The following is a 24,487-nucleotide window of genomic DNA, read 5'->3' on the forward strand; positions in this document are numbered from 1 at the left end:
CAGGTTCTTTCAGAAGCTGACAACATTTGGATGGTTGCAAGTCACATAAATACCCATCAGGGATTAATCTGTGACAATCAAAACCACCTTTACATGTGACCTATTCTAAATCTGAACTTTGGTCTCCAGGGCAAGCCAGGACACTGTGAACATAAAGTTCTGTTGGTTAAGAAGCTGGGGAGTCTTATCCTTTGGTTTGTGTGCCAAGAAAACTCTACTTACTGAGTTTTCAAAAAAAATCAACAGCAGCAACAACGTAAGTTAGCAGTGGTGAGGTAGTAATTGGGACACTTTCCTTCCCTAGCATTCCCTGGCAAAATATTTTTTTTCGTTGTGTGTACATTGGAATAGGTACAGTTTTTCAGAAAGTTGCTGGCACTATTTTTGTCTCTTTAAAGTTTTAATTTAAAAGTCTTGATACAACAGCCACAAACATTGAGCAGTCTTCCGATATTTGAGGGGCTGCCACAGAGAGGAAGCTATTTTCAAGCTATTTTCACAACGCAACAAAAATATTTTTTTTAATGCTTATGATACGGTGAGATGATTTTTTCCAAGTTTGTAAAAAAAAATTACAAAACAGTTTATTGCACAGAGCTTAATGTATTAAACATGAATGTAAGAATCAGCATATACAGTATTAACATCTGTAAGCTGGAGCTCATGGGTGTCCACAGAGGCTGTACAGAGTTTCTGCATTGAAAAAAAGAGGGTTACCTGGAAGAACAGAAGGACGAAAAGATGGGGAAGGCCTACAGGAACGGAAAATAAATGTGAGAAGGAATAAAAGACAAACAAGGAAATGGGATGGTTTGAGAGAAAAGAAACAAAGGCACTAATGGCAAGAGGACCACAGAAAGGATAGAAGAAAAGTTAGGAAAATAGTCCAAGGAGGCAAGTTATTAAATAAAAGACCCACCCAATTATATTTAAATAAATATAATTTGAAAGGTCAGCCACTCAAAGCAACTGAGCTGCACGTGAATTCTCAAAATGTGAAATAGCAGTATTAAACTGTGGCAGCACAGCTTTATTGTCTATCTAGCAATGCCTAATCTCTCATAGAGAGAAGCCCAAGAGAGCGTTAGCAACAACATGGGAGAGATCCAAGCATCAAACTGTCAATTTTGCGATCCTGAAATGCTGTGCTAATTATCACAACCCCTAAAAAAATGGTTGCTAACTAAAATACAGACATTTATTAGCAAAATTAATATTAAAACTCAACAAAACTAAAAAAAAATCCAACAATGTGACAATATCCTTCAAAAAACTTTGTTCTGCCCTTCAAAACCAAATAAGAGAGAGATGAATAAGGATCCAATATCCCAGGGTGCCAAACTGGAGCAAGAACACCATTATGATCATGTCTTTTCTTTGCCAAGTTATTCTTCTGGAGGATCAAGGTGTAAAAATAAAAAAATATTCCATACGTTGTCCAATGCTTAATTACAGTACTGGATGATTTATGTTCCAACAGGCATTGAAGCAGATGATACCCCATATTATTTAATTTCCTTTCTTCTTGAGCTCAGTTGAAAATCCCTGGATCAACATAAGGATAAGCAAGGAACTCTCCCAGCTTGTTCCCATCTGCATCATAATGGAGTGTTTGGAAACAGACATCACAAAAGAATGAGGGCTCTTGTGGAGCAAGGCTGTCTTCATTCGTTACCCATCTGTAAGGTCCAATACAAAGAGGGTCATTTTGTGAAAATATGAATTCATTCATTCATTCATTCATTCATTCATTCATCCATTCATCCATTCATTCATTCATTCATTCATTCATTCGCTTTGAAGCCGCATCAATATCTGACTCTAATCAGCCTACAAACTACATATAAATACAACAATTTTAAAAACATAAAACATTCTTGATATTATCAAAAATATCTGCAATCCACAATTATACTATTACAATCATAATACCATAGTACCATAGGTTATCAACCAATGAAGATTCATCCCATGTTCAGGTACCTCTAACCCTGCTTGTCTCAGTCCCCAAATGCACATTTAAACACATGTTTGCAGAGGCTCCTAAATATTAAAAATGAGTGAAGCTTGCCGATTTTAACTTTGAAAATAGACCCGTATCTAACCAGACTTCAGTTCTCCACTCTCTGCATATTAAAGAAAGCTCTTGGTTGCAATTATGACTGCAACTTCAAAGAAAGGGAGCGGGACCAAGACAGCACATCTCCTCTTGCTTCATGTGAGAAGCAGCAATACTGTTAAAGAGTTCTCCACTCTTTCTGAGTTTTTCATTTATGGAGTACTGTAAACACCAAACAATCCAACAAATTACCTACAAATCTATTGCTCTGCATTTCCTCACCCGTCTATTAAATGTAATTGTATGGGCAACATGCAGCCTCCTACAACCCTCTGCCAAAAAATAGAGAGCTCAGGGAGGCCGTGTGTGGCTGGCCCGGGCTCTGTTTTTGTTGGCAGAGGGCTGCAGGAGACCATCACGGCCGACAAAGGAGCCCGGGCACGCTGCGCATCGCCCTCCCAAGCTCTGTTTTCACTGGCAGAGGCACCGTGGACCGGTTCTTCACTGTTTCCAGGGTGGGCCAGATCTAAGCACCCCTCAGGCTAGATCCAGCCCCTGGGCCTTGAGTCTGACACCCCTGATCTAAATCATCTACCTAGCTCTCTCTCTGAGTCTCTACCTAACTATCATCTATCTATCTAATCTATCTATCTATCTATCTATCTATCTATCTATCTATCTATCTATCTATCTATCATCTATCTATCTATCTATCTATCTATCTATCATCTATCTATCTATCTATCTATCTATCATCCATCCATCTATCTAATCATCTATCTTCTATGTCAACATAGAGAACATATCTGATACTATAACTTCCTACTTTCCCCACAAGAACCCTATGAAATGGGTTTGGCCGAGAAAATGTGATTCACCCAAGGTCACCTAGCCCGCTTTCATGTCTACAACTTACAGCCTCCTGCTTTCTCACCCAGCACCTTACTTATTACACCAACCTGTTTTGTTCCTTTGTTTTTATGTTTCTAACCAACTGTAAGCTGTCCAGGGTTACTTTTGTAAGATAGGCAGCCACTTAATTAACTATATGGGGGAAGCGGAGAACACTACCTAAAATGAAGCTTAATAAAAGGGGATTTTCTATGAATACACATCTCCTATGCTTTAAAGTGAGAAGCTCTCTCTATTACTGAAAATAGCACTGTTTCTAATCTATGCTATTTCAAGAAGACAAAGCATTTAGCCCATTACAATAAATCAACATTGTTTTACTTCTAATTTTATCATTTGCTTTTAGTTAGAAATGTTACTTGGTTTGGGGTTATCGATCAGAGACAACAACACAAGACTCCGAAGATAAAATATACTGCATGATATTGGCAGCATGGGTTCACATGCTAATTTTAGATTAATAATTAACTGCAAAGCAGGTCTCATTTGTATTACCTGCCTGAAATGGTTGCTAATGATATCGACTCTTCAGATTGGAAATTCCGTTTCCAAGGGCACAAAGAAGAAAACAAGGAACACAAAACAGTTGCTATAGCAATCACTATATTTAAGGCCAATTTATTTATGTTCTGGATGCATTTTGAGCAGTATGTTTTTTCAAGACAATACTCTAAAACAGTGTTGTTTTTTAAAAACTTTGATAGCTTTAAGGTAGAAGGCCCCTTTGATGAAGTAGTTAAGGCATCGGGCTAGAACCTGGGAGATTGTGAGTTCTAGTCCCACTTTAGGCATAAAGCTACGTGACATTGGGCCCTAGGAAGGAGGCAATAACAAACCAATTCTGAAAAACCTTCCCAAGAAAACTCCAGGGGGTTGTTCAGACAATCTCTTGAGAATTAGATATAAATGAAAAGAAGGAAAAAAAAAATCAACATGTTTGGATTTCAAAACCCAGAATTCCCCAAGGAAGCTGGGAATTGAAAGCCATACTACTTAAAAGTTATCAATATTGAAAAACACTGCTCTAAAATGTAAATTGAGCAGAAAGCCTATTTCACATGCTACCTCAGTGTCTTTCAAACTTGGCAACTTTGAGATTTCAAGTCCCAGAATTCCGTGCTTGCGTGCAGTCATTTTGATTCTTATTGTGTGTTGCTCAAATTTACTTTCTCCAATGGAAACATCTGCGCTATTACTCACCTGGCTGTGTACATTTTGCACACAAAACACTTTTTAGTCCATAGCCAATGTTTTTTGGTTAATAAAGGATACAGGCTTCTATCTAGGCAGTCATCTCGATGAATAAGCCTTGCAAAATAAAAGATTGGGGAAAAGAACGGATTTAGTCTACACTGGTACAAATGAAAGGGAAAGAAAGTCAGGCATCTTTATAACAACTGATAGTATTTGTTTCAAGGCAATCAAGGCTGCAGAATAAGCATACATCCATCAGTTAGAGAAAGCCAATGCCCAAACAAAGGAGCAAGAGTATAGAGAAGTAAAGCAGGAAAAAAAAAAATCTGAATTCTCTTCAGCTACCTTCCCACACGCAAATCAGCCTGCACGAATCAAACACGGTCACTGAATCCAGAATGGTGGGGTGGGCGGGGAAGAAATGAAAAGGTAATGGATCCCCAGAACACCAGCAGACAAAGCATATTATTATAGGTAATAGCCCCCTTTGCAATGCTAACACATGAAGAATGGAAGTACAAAGAATCTCAAATTCCAAATACCCTGTTTCTCCAACAATACGGCCTCCCCCAATAGGAAGTCCCAGCATGTTTTATAGGCATGAAATGGAATTAAGCCCCTCCCCCCAAATTAAGGCCTATATTAAAACATGCGAAATGGGGGGGAATGGTGGGGGGGCTTGCCGTTAGGAAGTACTTTTGTTGCACACCCGGATATGGTGCTGCCTGCGTTGACCCCGATACAAAGTGCCCCACCAATGCTGAGGTCAACATCCAAGCCGTTGCCGCCCGCCGAAAGATGCAAGGGGGGGGAATTAAGTCACCCCCGAAAAGATGGCCTAGCCATTTTTTCGGGGCTCAAAAAAAATTAAGACCCAGCCTTATTATATGAGAAACACGGTAGTACCCCTCTTGGCAGGGACTCGGCCAAGAAACAGTGTCTTACCTGATATCTGTGATAATAACAATGTGCTCACAATCTCCTTGGTGACAATAAAGGTATGGGAAACCTATTTTTATGTTCAAATCATTAAATGTGTAGTCTTCCATTTTAGTGGCCTGAAGAGTTCCATAACCTCGGTCGCGGGATTCTGCCCACTCAGTAATTGTCCTGAAATTAGCAGCAGAGACAATATTTTCATTCTCTAAATTGATTATAGGTAGCCCTCGACTTACAGCTGCAACCGAGCCCAAAATTTCTATTGCAAAGCAAGGCAGTGTTCAGTGAGCTTTGCCCCATTTTATGATTTTTGTGCCACAGTTGTTAAAACAAATCACTGAAGTTGTTCCAGTGAATCATTTGGTCATTAAGCGAATCTGCCTTCCCCCATTGCTTTTGCTTGTCGGAAGCTGGCTGGGAAGGTTACAAATGGTGATCACATGACCCCAGGACAGTGCAATGGTCATAAATACATGCCAGTGCTAGGCGCCCATATTTTGATCATATGACCGTGGGAATGCTGCAGCGCTCGTAAGTCTGAAAACAGGTTGTAGGTAAATTTCTCAGTGCCGTTCTAATTTCAAACGGTCCTTAAAGGAATGCTTGTAATTTGAGAACTACCAATATTATTTTTGCTAGAGCAATCATCAAAGAGATGAAAAAAATCAATAAAGCAGGTGTCCAAACTAGAATAGAAAACATGTTCTTCCCAACCCCAAAAAATAATAATGTTTTGTTTCAACATGCTGGACAACATTCAAATTAAACCCTAGTGTAGCGGTGTCAAACTAGATTTCATTGAGGGGCGCATCAGGGTTGTGTTTGACCTCGGGGAGGCTGGGAGGCATGGCTGGGACAGGGTGGACTTGGCCTTCTGCCAGCAAAATGGAGTTTGTGGTGGTGGGTGGGTGTGGCTCTGGGACCCTGTTTTCGGCCATGATGGCCTCCTGCATCCCTCAAAAGTGGAGCTCAGGGGGACACTCCCCTGAGCTCTGTTTTTGCTGGCAGAGGGCTGCAGGAGGCTACCCCAGCTGAAAATGGAGCCTGGGAGGGCTGCATGTGGCCTTCCAAGCTCCGTTTTCATTGGCAGAGGCACCATGGGCTGGTCTTTTGCTGTTTCCAGGATGGTCCTGCGGGCCAAATCTGAGCACCCCCACAGGCTGAATTTGGCCCGTGGGCCTTGAGTTTCGACGTCCCTTCCCTCGAGTGTGATCCATGGGAACTACAAACAGATCAGGCAGAAAAAAACATGATACAATGACAGTGTTGATACTGCTGCCTTAAGAGGAGAGATAACGTGATCAGACAGAACTTATACAAAGGATAGTGGGATCCCCACCATCTTAGTAAGAGGAACCCTGTCCAAGAGTCAGGAGGCAACTTGCAATGCATTTAGACATGCAGCAAATTCCAATTGGAAGACTGCAGATGTCCGGTGATAATCCTCAAAACTTCTGGCTACCGCAGCGCACCAATATTTGGAAACCAAAGGCTGAGAACTAGAATTAGAAATTGTTTTGGAGAAAAAATAAAGCGCGCGCTGAAGAGCATTTGGACAATAAAATGAATGGGCAAAAGAGCAATGCTTAATCCACCTGCTTCCAAATGTTGCTCTGCAATCCAAGTCCCATCATTTAAAAAGCCCTGTCTCCAGGGGTCAAGCTCCAAAAATCAAGAGATCTGGGTTGGTAAAAGGCCAGAGTTTCCTTCTACTAATTGTCCTTTTTGTCTACTCTCCTACGTTTACCTGTCATCTGTGAAGTCAGCATCAAGATGCTAAATTCAACTATATAATTAACTTGATGGAGAGGCAGTCTAGGTTAGTAAGACTAGGGTTCACAAATGTCAGTTATACTTTACCTGCTCAGATCTCTGCATTCAGCATACCTGCTATCATTATAAAAAACACCTTCAAAGTAAAAGAAGGCAGACTTGTAGAGATCCTGTGGGAAAGAAAGAAAGATGAGGAATATTAGTTTGCTAATTAGAATACACAGGCTTACATATGTGGGTGATATCACATCTCCATGAGCTCCAGTTAAATTTTTTGAAATGCCAACCAAATTCATCACTGCATCACATTATGAATGTGTCCAGTAGCCAGCTTTATAGCAATAGCTGAATGCATTTTAAGGAAAAAAAACAAGGCTCTATAGAAGCTTCTATAGCGGGGCTGTCAAACTTACGGCCCACAGGCCAGATGCCACACCCACGACCGTATAGCAAAGGGGAAAAGAGGCAATACGTCACGTGACACCGCGAGTTTGACACCCTTGCTTTATAAAATGCATCAAGATAATGCGGGTTGCACTCCATGGAGCAGGAAGAGTCCATTCCTTTTGCTAAAGGGGGCTGCAAGACAAGACAAGGGGGGGGTCTTTCTTGCTCTTAACCATTACTTGCCTTCTGGGAATCTCTGATCCAGACTTGAGTGGGAAAATATTTGCTTCTAACAGATGGTCTCCTTTTGACCTGACCCTTACCTCACAACGGTCACACCCCCTTAAAAGTGTCAGGCCCCAAGAACCAAGACAGACAGGTGGAGTTCCTGCTGAGTAGTCCTCTTTATTGTTCCTGAACTATAGACTAGAAATCTTGCCAAACTAACGCAATCACAATAAATCCGCATCACAATAAATCAAACCTGGGCACTTTACAGCTTGTGGGCCACATCTCCTCAGTGGGTGGCCCCTATCTAGCCTGCAGGAGCATTGAACACCAGGCATCAATGCAACATCGGGGCAGTGTGGCAATGTTGAAGGGTGGGATGTCAGTGCAGTAGTGGCAAGGGGCAGGGCAGCAATACTGTCGGTGGCAGTGTGGCGACAACCATCTACAAGAGTCACACTTGCTCATATGGCCCCTTGGTAAAATTAATTGCCCACTCTTGCTATGAATATACTCTGGGAATCCTCAGAGAGGAGACTTCTTAACGCTTGTTCTCTCAACCAAACTTTGCTGCCTCTTTGCCCTCTCGAATGTAGCCCCTCCCTTCTGGGAATCCAGACTACATTCTACCACAAAAGAGACTAAGACAGATTTCCAGCTACAAAGCAAGAAAGAAATAGTGTATTGTCCTGCTTTTAGAGAAAATCAGAAGCTGACAGACCAATGCCTCAAAAACCACCTTCCAAGCAAACCACCTTATAAGAAGTGTTTTATAGATTTCAAATCTACCACTATTGTTTTTAATTCAACAAAATTATGATTGATTCTTTTTTTGTAAAAATAAGTTTTATATTCAAGAAATATGAAATTTTACATTAAGTTTTATAATAAATAAATATATTAAAGTTTTGTATTGAAGATATTTAATGTTTAAATACTATCAACATAAAAGACATATCAAAGCAATGGATAATTTTTTAAAAAGAAAAATTGTTCCTTTTCAAAAATTCCTCACAGATAGATAACAAGGATCAAGTCGGCCTGACTAATTAAAAACCTGTAAAAACCTCTTTCCCTCCCTCTTTCTCCGATCTTAGATATGCAGCAGTCTTTTCCCATGTCATTTTAATTTATTATGCTGGCATAATGCTTAGGTTTCTTTTTTACATTTTTAATTTCCTTGGGCACTTTCCTCAGAATTTCTAGATATTGAGTAATCTAAAACTGTAATTCATAAATAAATCAGAAAAATAAAAAGGCTGACTTAAAAATATAAAAAATCCCACTTAGTTCTTACTTACATTAAATTCATCTACTTATTACTTGCTCAAATTAAGAAAACACTGTAGCAACAACCTCATTTGTTTTTCCCCCCAGGAATTGATAAGCATATTTTCAAGGGATCAATAATTCGAACGTTAAGAAACTGTTTTGGAATTAAACTGCCCTCTTTGGAAATGCGTTAGAAATCAGTGTTATGATACCTTGCTGATATTTTCTGGGGCCTGAGCAGGATTATTGCTGAACTCCCCACCAATCTGAAGGTCACTAACACAAGAAATGCAATCTCGAAGCTCGGTAAGTTTTTGACTCCCTAGGACCAACAGCGTCTGATACGGCTTCCGGAGCTTATGCTGTAAAATAGAGACGGCAAAAGAAGATCAATAAACGGCAAAAGATCAAAACATTTCTGACAGGCTGAATTTACACATCAGGTTAATTCATTGTGTAGTTGTGGTTTAGTATGAAACCAGATAATCATCCCGTTGCAAGAAATGTAACCAGTCAACTCTATCATTACTTCTCCATATCTAAATGTATAATAGAGATAGTAAGGCCTTTGCCTTGGGCTGTTCCTTCCAAGATATCAAGAGTAAATATCATCCAAGTTGGAGAATTACGACATGTGGGATTTATATCATGAAGGCTATCAGATCTGAACTGCCCAAATCCAGGGCATCTCTTTGCAGCTGGTCTAGCAATCGTCTGGATTTTTGCAATCCAAATCTAGTACAATGGGGTGCAAACAACACAAACTTTCTATAGGCTGGTTCCTGACATATTGTTCTTCATTTGGTTTTACCTAAGCAAACTCTATTCAACTGTAATTGTATTCAACAACCCACAAATAAACTCTAGCTTAGTGTGATGTGTGATGTAGTAACAGAATCAGATCATTAGTGCAGAAATTTCAATAGGGTTCCTATATTGATTGGCAACAGGGTTTTAAGTAAGAGTCCCTTTGACCTCAAACGGCCAAAAAATGGACCTGCAGCCAAGAAGGCTCCATACTCATTTGGGTGACCCTGAAGACACAAATAAATCTCCAAATGGCCTCAATGACTCTCTAAAAGAATGCAAATGACCAGCTGTCCCCACCATCCAATCAAGGCTGAAGAAGCTTCCTGGATGAAAGAAAAACAAGAAAGTCCAGTTCCTCCTGAAAAAAGCACTTTTGGTTCATCTTCTAAGACAATTCTGGAAGGATCAGAACATTCCCTAATTAAGTGGAATCGAGCCGAAGTTGGAATTACTTTTCTTTAAAATGAAGGGAATCTTGTGTTTTGAAATCTTTCTGCAGAAAAGTAGATTCTACTTTGTCATGTTGCCAAAGGACCACACATCAGCAGGCTATAATTCTTTACTTAAGATTTCTGTGAATAAATTGATCTATTTGTTAAGAAGACATTAAACAGGCATGATATTCCCCTCTGAAAAAAAAATCGGGCCGGCCAAGAGACCCTGCGCCACGTGCCAAGAAATCGCACACACAACACCAACGCTACACACTCTTCCTTTCCAGCCGGTCAGGTGTGGATCAGCTCCGGAGCTGGGCAGACGCTTCCCTGGTGGCGGGGCCGAGGCTGCTGCCCGGGAGCGCCCACTGCTTTCCTCGCCAGGGCCGAGCGGTGGCGTGTTGCCCTGCACCGCGTGGCCCCTGCCTGGCAGCGCGCTTCTCGGCACGAGGCAGCTGGGTTGCCCAAGGAGCCCGACCGGCCAGGCGAGGGGAAGGCAGAGAGGACCCTGCCAGGCTGGGGCGGAAAACCCACTTAGCAAGGGGCCGTGGAAGCCTGCGGGTGGAGGACCAAGCGCGCTGGGAGGCAGAGATTCGGCTGAGGCAGTCAGACGGAGAGACGGCTGGTCTGCTCCGGTGCCGCTGCTGCCGTTGTAAAGCGCCGCCGCGGCTCTTCCTTTTTGCCTTTCCCTTCCCGAGGCAACGCGGGACTGGAGCCACGCAGAGCCGCGCCGGCGGTAGCAACTCCTGACTCAGGGGGCCTCCGAGGGGAGGGGAAGGAGGAGAAGGGGGGGAAGATTCCCAAAAAAATCAGAATTCCGATTTTAATCGGAAGAATATCATGTCTGATTAAAACAGATGCTAAGCTCAATTACCAACCTTTTGAAATATAACTGGATAAAAAATGTTGAGGGTTAACACAAGTTCGGCTTCATCAATCATATTCCCAGGATCTTTGGGCCTTTTTCCAATTGCATGAGATTCCTAGGGAAAAAATATATTGGCATGTAAATCGGATGCTTCCGATAATAGACCTGCATAGATATTCTATCCACTGTTTAGTTTAGTTTAGTTTAGTTTATTGTCACTGCACCTCATACAACGAAATCAAACACCATCTTCAGTGTGCATCATGACCATGAAAATAAACACAAACACACATCCTTTACCCTCCACACATTGAACCGAAACCCACCCGACACCACACCAACACTGCACTATACAGTAGAATTCAAAAGAGCTACTGTCCTGGGATAGAAGCTGTTTTTTAGCCTATTTGTCCTTGTTTTTATAATTCTGTACCATCTGTCAGATGGTAATAGTTCAAAAAAAGGGTGCCCAGGATGAGATGGATCTTTGAGAATGTTTTGAACTTTTTTAAGGCAGCGGAAGCTATAAAGCTCTTCCATAGAGGGGAGAGGGCAACCAATGATCTTCTGGGCAATGACGTTAACCCTCTGGAGTGCTTTCCTATCTGCCACTGTGCAATTGGCAAACCATACAGAGGTGCAGTAAGTTAAGATACTCTCTATGGTGCAGCGGTAGAAGATCACCAGCAGTTTTTCATTCAGTTGTTGTTTTCTGAGAAGTCTCAGACAGTATAATCTCTGCTGGGCCCTTTTGACCAGTGCTGCAATGTGAGCACCCCAGGTCAGGCCCTCTTTTATGGTAACACCCAGAAACTTAAAACTGGCCACTTGCTCCACTCAGTTCCCAATCTTCCAGGTTTGTTGGGAAAGCAGGGTAAGTCTGTTTGAAGTAGACCTTGATCAAGCAAGGTGAATGGTACTAGTCACCTTAATGGAACGATTCCAATGTTCTTTGCATGCTAGATAAACAAGCGAAAGGGCACAGCACTTACTTCCCACACAATCTGTCCAATTCCTAGGCTATGGATTGCCAATTAAATTGCCAAAATGTCACACTTGGTTTCGAATAAGACACAAGGTTAAGATGTGCTATGCCACTTCCATCAAATGGCACCCTCTGACAGTTACTGGGACAAAATTTTCTTGAGATTAGCATATAAACATCTGAAATTCTATAAGTATTGTGTAGTTGGAATAACTTCAATATATAATACAGAGGAAGGGCAGCAGGTGAGAAAGGAGGGCTTACCATCTCATGAATAAATGTTTCTTGTCTACATGCACGATCAACAAGGATGGTTTCTTCTCGTCTCTCCAGAGCTTTCTGCCGAATTCTACAAGTGAGAAGGAAGAAAGCGTTACTCATCCAAGTAAACGTCTCAGTTTTAATAAACGTTGGTCCAGTTGCCATGATTTAACCTTTTCTTTTTAAGATACTTTTGGCCTGGATGATTTGAGTCTTCATTTACATGCTTTTCATTTTGGGGAGAAACCCCCTGCAGTCAGTAGGGCAAGAGTTGGTTCATTCCAACGCCTCTCTGACTCTCAGCCTATCCAAAATTTTCATCTGACTGAAGAAGGAACTTGGATGTGTAATGAAACATCTCAGTTTTAATAAACGTTGGTCCACTTGCCATGATTTAACCTTTTTTTTTTTTAGATAAAGAAAGAAGGTGAAGGACTAAATCCCTAAATCCAAATGTAGGGTCTAATACTCTTTTAAGTCAACCTTATAAAACCAGATTTAAGCACCACGCTAGAACTCAACAACTTTTGATTCCAATGCAATACGAGCTATCTGCAGAATATGGTCAAAATAAGTCAACATCATGTTCAGGATGAGGCAAATAGAGCTCAGCCTGTTTTTTTATCTGGGATTTAAAAACAAAAACAGGTGGAGCTCCAATCATACCACCGCACTACTACTACCTGCCATCTTGAGCTTTTTGACTACACCCTGCGAGAACCAATTACACAGAAATGCTTTCACAACTTAGTGTCTTCTTGATACCTGGGATGATCCTGGGCAGTTCTGGAAAGTGTCTTAATACAGGAGTAGTCCATCTTGATCAGCCATTTGGGATTTTGAGAACATGCAGACATGCTCAGACAAAATCCATTTACCAGAAAGGCAGGTCAGAAAACCGTTCCTAATCACTCCTTCTGACCCCTGATGCTTAACTTTGCCCCTTTTTCTCCCCCTTAACTTTGTCCAAGGGCCTGTCACTGATTAATAAATAAAAGCTGGTCAATGACCAAATGTCAACTCGTAAAGCATTCCTGGCCTGCTATAGAGTTGCCATGGTCAGGAGGGGGGAGAGCAGCAGGGCAGCCACGACCAGAGGCACATGCCATGCATACCTTTCTCAAGGCTGAATCCCAGAGGCATGATCTCTACAGCCCTTATAAGGTGCTGCGTTGGAGAATGTGATTTATGACACACCCTGGGGGGAGGGGGAAAAGAGGGTCAAAGTTGAGCCGTAAATTACGTGGGGCAGAGCTGACTTCACTTGGGTACATGCCGAGATGTTGCTCCTAATAAATAAATGTACTTCTTTTGAAATTGGCTCATGGTTTAATTAGGGCATCCGTTGGAACCCTGACACCAAAACTAATGTACTTTTACTTTAATTAGCAAGCATCCATAATGTTAAAAGCTGATGTTTTATTCTTCAGTCTAGCAGCTTGCAATCTGATTATTAAAGACTGTTGACACTGTGGGGCAAGAGGAGAATTTCCTGGGGGGGCCCAGGGAGGCATATGTGTACTCTGCATCGCTTATCCCTGATCTAAGATGGTTGAAAATACAGGTAGTCCTCGACTTACGATCACAATTGAGCTCAAAATTTTTGTTAAGTGAAACATTTGTTAAGTGAATTTTGTCCCACGTTACGACCTTTCGTGCCACGGTTGTTAAGTGAATCTGGCTTCCCCATCGACTTTGCCTGTCAGAAGTATGCAAAAGAGGATGACATGACCCCGGAACACGGCAACCATGACTGAATTTTGATCATGTGACTACATGGATATTACAACAGTTGTTAAGTATGAAAAACGTTATTAGTCACTTCTTCTGTGCCATTGTGGCTTTGAACAGTAATTAAATGAACTATTGTAAGTCACAGACTAACCTATACACCATTTGAAGAAGGCTAATCACAGTTAAAGAGCAGTAGTAACTTTTAATGCAATTTCGGTATTTGATATTGATAAGCCCATTCTTTGGAACTACTAATAGAAATAACTGGTTTAACGATAGGCCCAAATGCCTCAGCCTGTCAGATAAGATCAATTGGGAACTTTACAGAAAATAATTAGAAGAAAAAAATCAATAGGCAAGCGGACATCATTTATGTTTCATCTCTTCTCTATATAGTAGTTACATTTTCATGTTTTTCTTATCTTCTGAAACACCAATTTCCCTCCACTGAACAATGCAGAGCAACCGGATAGTTGTTAACTAGACATTTATTTATTTGTAAAATTGATAAAACTGCTTTGTTCTTTGTTTTGCAGGGGTGTCCAAACTTGGCAACTTTAAGAGTTGTGGGCTTCAATTTCCAGCATTCATGGGAGTTGGCTTGCTGGCGGATTCTGGAAGTTGAAGTCCATGGTTGCTTAAAGTTGCTAAGGTTGGACACCTCTGCTCTAGAGGCTTTAGCCACTGTAAAAAATTCAAATCACAATTTAAAAACAATGTAATAAAAACCATAAAACTTAAGCAATAACAAACTACAAAAGCACCCATCTTCCGATAGCTACTTAATCAACATAGATCATGTATGTGTGTACATCAGGAGTGTGAAACTCAATGCCTGTGTGCCAGATTCGGCCGATAGTGTGCTTAAATCCGGCCCATGGGGCCGGCCTGGAAATATCAAGGGATTGACCCGTGGTGCCTCTGGCGGCTAAAATGGGCCACATGCGTCCCCCGCACCTCGTTTTCATCCTCCATGGCCACCTGCAGCACTGCCTGCCAAAACTGGGCGCAAAACAGGCCCAGAACAGGCTGAAAAATGGGCCCAGAACAGGCTGAAAAACAGGCTCAAAATGGGCTGAAAAAATGGGCCCAAAACAGGCTGAAAAACTGTGCTCAAAATGGGCCCGAGGCTGAAAACAGCCCAAAACAGGCCCAAAAACAGCCATGTGGCTGGGAGGGTGCTACAGGAAGCATCCGTCGTAGCCCACCCACCCCCGTCGCTGGCCCACAGAGAACTGCAATGCTGATGTGGCCCTCAAAGAAATCCAGTTTGACACCCCTGGTGTACATATTATTAGCTATTTATCCAAAGCCTGTAAGCGAAGACCACTCTTGCCTTGGGGGTATAAGCTTCTCCAAAGAATGGGAGTAACCAAGAACAACCATATCTATGCCTCCGCCCACTGTACCTCAATGGGCATTTGATAATTGACCAAGGCTCTTCTTTTGTGATTGGACAACTCAGTTTGAAAGAGCACCAATGGCATGCATTCAACATTCCAAAGGTGTCCCTTGCTGATTCAGCTTAATGAAGACCTAATAAATTACAAACTGCTTAGGAAACATATTTAATCTGATAGCAAGAATGCAAAATTGGTTTCCCAAGGAAGCTTTGCGCTAGCAAAAAGAACCCCTCAAGAATACAGTGAAGGATCCAGCATAATGGAGGCATTACAGCAATCAAATATGTGGTCATAAAATTATTGGGAAGAGTTGTAAATAGAATATTTGGCTTTATCCAAAGGGCCTGTAAACAGAGGATCAGCTAAGGTGTTACAGAGATAAACACAATATCTCTTTGCATTTTAGCATACAGTAAAATGCAATTATGATAATTTGTTTAAATTTAAATTTAGTATTGAATAATGATCTAAAGTCTATGCTAGCAGTATGTAATCAGGAAAACTAACAGAATTAAGCCATCATAGTTTATCTGCTTTGGTTTGGCATATTGTAGCTATCTGCTCATTGTCTTAGTTCATAAACTGTTCTTAAAATTACTTATGGATTAGATTAGAACAATCTTCCAACTAATCAGAACTGCAACTGAAAATATAATTCAATATACTTAAGAGTTATTAAGTTGGTATCTTCGGGTATCACTTCTGTATCTTCTTTATCAGAGCTCTTCAGTGCAGCAATGCTAAAAACAATACAAAAATTAATTCTATAATTGTACAAAAAGCTAACTTGTAAATATATAAAAACATACAGAAACATACAGCTACATGTAGGAAGTAAAGTTAAACAATTGCCAAGAAAGTTTTTCAGACCAGACAGCTAATGCTGTTCTAAGCTTCTCTTTTAGAAGCATAAACAGTATGGCTGGATTCAGATTATAGTAAAATACAATGTAATCAGGTTTTTTTTTAAAATTAGTGTGTTCAATCGACTAGCTATTGTGGTTTATGTATATTTATGGCTTAGTGGGTTGAACTGAACCCACAGAATTGAAGCCTGTTACCACGGTTCAGCAAATAGAGTCTATTCATAGACTATGAATCAAGTCTAGACTTCAGCCATTGGTTAAAAAAGACTATTTTTCATAATCGGAATGAAGAAACCAACCATTTATTATTAATGTCAGCTTCCAATTCCTGGTAGCTGTTACTCATCTGAAAGATAAGTGGTCTTTTATGCTTAAAAAAGTAAGACGTAACTAAAAAAATTAACAGTTCTATAATACAGAAACGTACAATATCAGACAAAACATTTTTTGACTACTGGTAACTTCTAGGGCCAGTACTGATTTTGTATAGAAGAACAGCCTTTGTTAGTAAAACTAGTTACTATTTTCTGTTTCTGTTAGTAAAAAAATCAAGCATTCCTGTATTAAGAAATATGGTGTTGAGACAAAAACTAGCAGCTCCAAATCTGCCTCACTCTTAATGTATTTTGAAGTTTTCCCATGACCCCAGACATCATCTTAATGACGTACATTATCTTTCCCCACATCTTTGGCTGCAATAAAATATATATAAATATAAAAACTAGAAACGTCAGGAGAAATGTCTTGTTATAAACAAAAGCCAGATGTAGGGATTCTATTTTAAAAGACACAAGAGTTGATCTCCTTCAAAATAAAGACCTTTCCTTCTACTCGCTTCATACCATGTCTGACCGGAGTAATTTTCTAGAAATAGCCAAAATAGAAACTGCCTTGCAAAACCTGTTTGTAAAGATTTGTAAATTGTAATATCTGACTTGGTCAGTTGAACTATTTGCATTTCATTTTACAGTGGGGTGCCAAAATACAGGCTCACACGTAGCATAATGTTATTCTAAAGCAGGGGTCTCCAACCTTGGCAACTTTTAAGCCTGGAAGACTTCAACTCCCAGAATTCTCCAGCCAGCTGGCTGTGGAATTCTGGGAGTTGAAGTCCTCCAGGCCTAAAGTTGCCAAGGTTGGAGACCCCTGTTTTAAAGGACTCAGTGTATGTTCATGTGGAAAGGAAGAAGACACCCAGAGGTCACAGTGCACCCATAGAGTTGACATCTAAATGTTTGATATTTAGAGGAATTATTGACTCTGTCATTTGTATCTCAATAACTGTCTGGTTTGGCACAGCAACCAAACAGGACAGGTACAGACTTCAAAGGATAGTTAGGACTGCAACCAGCCTGCCTTCCATTGAGGATCTGTACACTGCACGAACCAGAAAGAGGGCTGGGAAAATATCTACAGACCCCCCCTCACATCCTGGACATAAACTGTTTCAATTTCTCCCCTCTGAATGCCACTATAGCGCACTGCATGCCAAAACAATTAGATTCAAAGATAGTTTTTTTCCTCCTGTGCGATCGTTCTGCTGAATGCCAAATTCTCACAGCACTGTCCTAAGCCTAAATATATTTAGCCATGTAGTAGGCTGTATTGATATTATCCTTCTCATCTTTCCTACTGTCCCCTCTCTTATTGGTATCTATGATTTATCACGTTGTTGTATATTATGATTAATGATTGTAACTACGATCTATGATATAGGACCTATCACTTTGTTATTTATAAATACACTGAGAGCTTATACAACGGAGACAAATTCCTTGGCCAATAAAGGATTCGATTCAATTCGATTTTTTACTCTACTCTACTCCATTCCCATTCCCTCTTTGATAGCATTCCTATCAAAAAGAGAAGCATTACGCTCAGATGATCACTGTGGTGAGTTGGGATCCATCACTGTCTCATCCAAATCTCACAGGGTTGTAGCTATATGGAAAAATAGGGGATAGAGGACACTGTCTCCACAACTTTGAAAGCACCTAAACGAAAGAGGGTATAGAAATCCAATTATTGTTCTTTTTTCTTTGATACAGTATACATTTTTGCTGCAGTGGATAAGGACAAACACCAAGGCTGCAATTCCAGAGGGAAGCTGAACAGTTAGAAGACTTCCAGGACTGACAGCATCCCTATCACCCCTCCAACCCAGGACTCGGAATCTATTTCCGTCTTCATCAGAGGTTTCAGTAGTCAATGACAAAGCCCAGTAGACAATAATAACTGGTCCATAATGTATCCTAAGTACATTTGAGGGAAGCTACAATTCCATTTTTACTACAGTTTTATTAATTGACTGAACCTGTGCCATCAAATCCGTATCGACTCTTTGTGTTATAGTTCTCCATTAATCTCAGAGAGGCTTAGTTCTAAGCAAATATAGACGTGAGCAGGCTGAAAGTATAATTAGGACCCGCAGATCTATGAAAAAAACATTAGTTCCTGAATTTAATGGGACTCAATTAAGTGAGGAGAGAACTCAAGGGGCCAATCTTGTCTGAACTTGGAAATTAAGCAGAATGGGTTTGGATGGGAAAACTACCAGGGGATATCAAGGTGGAAGGCTTTTCAAAAAACATTTTACAAAAAGGTAAAGACAAAACACTTTCATACTACTTCTAAAAAAAAAACCTGCATAAATAACATCTATGAAATCAACAGGCTTTGAGAGGGTGGAAATATATTGATATAAAACAGTATTTTTGATCATACCTTTCCAACATGGCTGCTAGCATTAGTGCTTCCCCAGATAGTAATATAGGTCACTTTCAGGGATATGGGGTAGGGGAGGTTTGTCATTTGGTAGTTGGAAAACCAACTACCAGCCGATGTCATTGAATGTGCAGTTGGGCAGGATTTAGATTTCAAGCAGGTTCTTCTCCAATTTATCTTTAAAGATAGTTCGTTTCAGTTCTATGATACTGTCACTCTTGCCATTAATGAGGTTCATACTACTCTATTAAATGTACGTAGAAGCTCATCGTTTATTCTTTGCCTCTATTGGCTTTCTGCAATACTTCTCTGTCAGAACTACTTCCCTCTAAGCCAGGGGTCTCCAACCTTGGCAACTTTAAGCCTGGAGGACTTCAACTCCCAGAATTCCCCAGCCAGCTTTGGGAGTTGAAGTCCTCCAGGCTTAAAGTTGCCAAGGTTGCAGACCCCTGCTCTAAGCTACTACTCTTCCTATAAGGAAACACCCATGTCCACACTGTCCCTTCCCCAATCAACAACAGCATGTTTACTTAATGTTGGAATTAAGAGTACAGATAGTCCTCGGCTTACAATTCATTTAGTGACCATTCAAAGTTACAACGGCACTGAAAAAAGTGAACAATGACCTTTTTTCACTGTTATGACCTTTCTAGCATCCTCATGATCATGTGATCAAAATTCAGATGCTTGGCAACTGGTTCATATTTATGACCACTGTTGGGTCCCAAGATTCAGTGATCATCTTTTGTGACCTTCTGACAAGCAAAGTCCATGGGGGAAGCCAGATTCACTTAACAACCAGGTTACTCATTATCAATTGCAATGATTCACTTAATGACTGTGGCAAGAAAGGTCATAAAATGGGGCAAAACTCACTTAACAAATGCCTCACTTAACAACAGAAATTTTGGGCTCCATTGTAGTCATAAGTTGAGGACTAACTGTATTGGTAGTCTTCGGCTTACAACCACAAAACTTCTGTTACTACTAAGCAAGACAGTTGTTTATTGAGTAGTGCCTCATTTCATGACCCTTTTTTGCCACAATTGTTAAGCAAATCACTACAGTTGTTACGTGAATCATGCAGTTTTTAAGTGAATCTGGCTTCCCCACGGACTTTGCTTGTCAGAAGTCAAGTGGGAAGATTACAAATGGTGGTTACACATTCCTGAGACAGTGCAACTATCATAAATACATCCCAGTTGTCAAGTGCCCAAATTTTGATCACATTACCATGGGGATGCTGCAACGGTTGTAAGTGTGAAAACTGGTCATAAGTCACTTTTTTTCGGTGCCATTGTGACTGCGAATGGCCATTAAATGAATGATTTCAAGTCAAGGACCATCTGCACTTCAGGTCTTCCCTGCTCATTCATCTGCCATCTCTCTTATGTTCCAAGTGTTTCTCAAATTTGGTAACTTTAAGATACTTGGGACCAGATTTCCTATTTTGTTCCAGATCAGACTTGGGGGTAAAGCTTTTAGATTGCTCAAGGTCTATATTTTTCCAGTACTGCCCTCAAGTTCTGCTACAACCGGCCCCTGGTTTGCTGGAGAAGCTACTCAAAGACTACTTGAAAACCCTTTGCAGCAATTTCCCAGTTCACATGGAATCTCATCTTGTGACAGAGACTGAAATCACAAAGGGTTTAAAAAGTTTTTGTCATAAGAACACTAACTTTTTGATGTTAGGGTAGCTACAGCAATCCTGTGAAGATTTTACTGTAATCCTCTATCTTCTGTAAGATCCACATTCTACAAGATCTAAGTATATTGCCTAAAAGTATGCAAGGAATTGGCTGCCCTGCTAAGGAGTCTGGTCTCTTTGGTACCACAGCACAAATAGTTACAGAGATGGACAACCTGCAGCCAGGTATGAGGGGTGATCCCACAGCAGACCTGCCTGGGTCAATATGCTTTAGAATGGGATGATCTTCAGCGGCCATATGAGTGTTTTAGGGGCAGCTTTGATTGTCTTGATTTTTTCATTGTTCCTCAACCAGGATTAGATGTGAGATCATATCATCAAGAAAGGGTTAGTAGGATATTTTTGTCACCCACACCCATCTTGTGGAGCATCATCTCCCTTGAAGGAAGATTGTCCCCCATCTTTGATGTTCCTCAAAACTTGACTGTTGGGAGTCTAAAGGAAATTGTGATTTAATGAGGTAACTACCTTGCTTATAACATCTAATGCTTTCTCTTGGCCTTTTAATATTATTAACATTTTAATTGTGGAGTGTTTTTATTGTTATTTTATGTTTCCAGAGTCACACTTGTGAGATTGTTGGCCAAACAAATATGGTGGATGGATGGAGCACGCAAGGAAGCAGGAATGTGTCGATGAACTGCAACTGAGGATAGGTTTGTTCTTTACGATGTATATTGTTTTATTTAGTTTCCTAATATGATTTTGATGGCTTATTTAGTATCCTATGACTATCACTAAGTGTTGTTATGATTTATGATGAATGTTTTTATGACTATGATCATGATTTATCACCTATAGCTTTTATGTACCCTGAGAACTTATGCACCAAAGACAAATTCCTTGTGTGTACAATCACACTTGGCCAATAAAGAATTCTATTCTATTCTATTCTATTCTATTCCTATTCCTATTTTAAAACTGAGATCAAAACAAAAGGCATTCAAGTGATGAGATTTAAACTGTAGGTCTCAAAATCGCAACTCGACACAGTTAGCCAGGAAGCGGGATGTGAGCTACCTGCACACAGCTTTCAGCTCTGCCGCGATCTCCGGCGTGCAGAGAAAATCCTCCATCACCGCCGCCTCGTCGTCCGCAGGTTCTGCCTGCTGGAGAGACACGTCTTCCTGGCGGAGCGACTCCTTCCAAAGGGCCCCGAAAGCGCCCACGTGGAATGCCCGAGTGTTCAGATCCACCGTCTCATAATCGGGGATGTTATTTCTGGATCCGAGGCTGGTTCCAGCCATTTTGGCATCAGGCTTAAAGCCGAGAGGAGACCAGGGGTGAAACGGATGTGGGGGCCCAGGTGGCTTCTGGGACTTGTAGTTTCTTTCCCCTCCAAACGGTAAAGAGACTTGACGCAGTTCAACATGGCACTTCCGATGTTGCTGAACGATAACTTCCAGCGGACTCAGCCAATAAGATCAACGATAAGAAATTCTGGGAGTTGTAGTTCGAGTTCATCGGAGGCTTCCTCAGAAGCCCGGCGCTCGTTCAAGGGGCTGGAAGCCTTCGCTCATTTTTTTCCGGCTAATTATGGAAATAGCCAGGATGCAGATTATTTTTCTATATCTAAATACCAATCGTGCAATTAGAAAAGAATGAAGCGAGAGCGGCAGCGATTGTATACACCCATATAGACTGCGTCTAGCTTTAAATTGTGCTGTAGTTTTATGTAATTTAAAAATCGTGCTATTTAAGTTGACACCCTGTGTGTGTACATTTTATTAAAAAGCTAGGACACAAATTATGGAAGTATGGGTGTGTGCGTGTGCGTGTGTACAATACATAAGCCAAATACCACTCACTCATCACGAAATCTCCAGAACTGCAAAGCCTACAAACTTGAAATTTGGCACGTATGTTCCTCTTGGCTTCTAGGTGCTCACTAAGAAAGGATTTTTTGAAATGACCATCAGACCATCAGTATTTCTTATACAGTATAACTAACATGCTCTGATGTTAAGGAGTTAGACGTTCTACTCCCCCAGTGATGGGATTCAATTTTTTTTACTACAGGTCTGTGGGCGTGGCTTGATGGGCACGGCTATGTGGTCATGTGACTGGGTAGATCAAAAGAGAGAAACTCATTTTAACAATTCTTTTGGAGCAGGGGGTTGGACTAGATGACCTCCGAGGTCCCTTCCAGCCCTGGATTGCCGTGCTGTTTCAAAGCATCCTCTGAACCTGCATCTAGTTTGTGGTCCTTCCTTCCTCTCCTTTTCCTCTCCCTCCCTCCCTCATCCATCCATCCATATATATCTCATTCACATTCCCTTCCCTTCCCTCTTTCTCCCTTCCCTCCCTTTCTTTATTTCTCCCTTCCCTACCCTACCTTCCTCTTTCTTTCTTTCTTTCTTTCTTTCTTTCTTTCTTTCTTTCTTTCTTTCTTTCTTTCTTTCTTTCTTTCTTTCTCTTTCTTTCTTTTTCTTTCTTTCTTTCTTTCTTTCTTTCTTTCTTTCTTTCTTTCTTTCTTTTTCTTTCGTTCTCCCTTCCTCCCTCTTTCTTTCTTTCTTTCTTTCTTTCTTTCTTTCTTTCTTTCTTTCTTTCTTTCTTTCTTTCTTTTTCTTTCGTTCTCCCTTCCTCCCTCCCTCTTTCTTTCTTTCTTTCTTTCTTTCTTTCTTTCTTTCTTTCTTTCTTTCTTTCTTTCTTTCTTTTTCCCATCCCTCCTTTCTTTCTCTTTCTTTTTTTTTGCTGCAACCTCCCCGCGCCCCGTTTTGGGCCTAGTAAACCTCCCTGCAGCCTCCTGGAAGCAAAAACGGAGCACTGGGGGGCCGCGCTGCACCCCGTTTTGGGCCTAGGAGGCCTCCCTGCAATTACCTAGGAGCCAGAACCAAGTGTGTGTGCGCAAATCACACAAACACCGACCATCACCTGTTTCTTAGCTCAGCTGAGGTGCGGCAATCCACAATCCGTGTGAATCAGCTGAGCTAATAACGGAATATAGGAAAGAGGGGAGGTGAGAGGTAAGAGCAGGGGCCGGTGGGCGGGACCAGTCAAAATTTTCCCTACCGGTTCTATGAGCCACTTAAAATTTTCCCTAGAGGTTCGCCTGAATCGGTCCGAAGCCCGTGAATACCACCCCTGTACTCCCCCTCCCCACCTGAAAACAATTCTGTTCCAACTGCCACTTGCCTTATATTAACTCCTCCCCGCTGCAAAGAACTCTGTTACATATTTATGGAAATTTATGACCAAGAAAAGTCACATAGCTAGATAGTATCCATAGCACAGATGGATAGTTGCCTTCACAAAGGAGTTCTGTCACTTGGAATTGAGGTATAATTACAATTTTAAGATTAGTCAGGTTCTGTAGATGTATTACAGAAACCTGATAAGATGCTACTTCCTTTAATATGCTTGCCTAATTAGATAGCTTCAACCCATAATTATTTGGATCAAGGTCAGGCAAAGCATTAGCATCAAACTTTTAGAATTCAGTGTATAGTCAGAGAGTTAGTTTGGTGTAAGGGTTAAGGTGCTGGTCTAGAAATCCCAAGTCTTGTCAGTTCTAATCCTGCTTTAGGCTTAAAAAACCCACGGCATAGCATAGCTCTGTGAATGGGAAAAATGTTGTGAAATGTCACATGACGGCAATGTAATGCTGTGAGATTGACACCCGTGCCTTCAATGTTTATAGGCATTAAGCTGCTCAATTTAAATCTTGTTCATTTTACAAAAGGGGAAATTCAGCCACTGTTTTTGCACCAACTATTTTTATGTGGTTTATTCCTACATTTTAGCCTAGCGGTGTAGCACTAATGCATGGATGTTTTGTTTCAGCCCTACGAGAAACAGAAAGAACAGCAATTTATTTACCTCTCACTAAGGAGCTACTCTAGGCGGCATACGACAATAAAAAGGAAGAAATGAAAAGTGTGTAAACAAAACAGGAGTAAAATAGTAGAAGAATGAGACCACGAAGCACCC

General features: G+C 40.9%; 1 protein-coding gene across 1 annotated transcript; it reads right to left on the minus strand.

Annotated features, from left to right (window-relative positions):
- Positions 1 to 583: 583 nt before the first annotated feature.
- Positions 584 to 22,544, minus strand: SNAPC3 (small nuclear RNA activating complex polypeptide 3). The gene is made up of 9 exons (XM_026680252.2): positions 21,578 to 22,544; positions 15,925 to 15,999; positions 12,126 to 12,210; positions 10,887 to 10,991; positions 8,977 to 9,126; positions 6,965 to 7,047; positions 5,111 to 5,275; positions 4,172 to 4,279; positions 584 to 1,679 (listed from the first exon to the last, which is right to left on the minus strand). The coding sequence occupies exons 1-9, from the start codon at positions 21,802 to 21,804 to the stop codon at positions 1,532 to 1,534; spliced, it is 1,146 nt and encodes a 381-aa protein (XP_026536037.1). The 5' UTR covers positions 21,805 to 22,544; the 3' UTR covers positions 584 to 1,531.
- Between the last annotated feature and the right edge of the window lie 1,943 nt (positions 22,545 to 24,487).

Source organism: Notechis scutatus, chromosome 2 (genome assembly GCF_049901735.1).
Source record: "Notechis scutatus isolate UNSWTSFEM ecotype Mainland chromosome 2, rNotScu1.2, whole genome shotgun sequence".
Classification (NCBI taxonomy): domain Eukaryota; kingdom Metazoa; phylum Chordata; class Lepidosauria; order Squamata; family Elapidae; genus Notechis; species Notechis scutatus.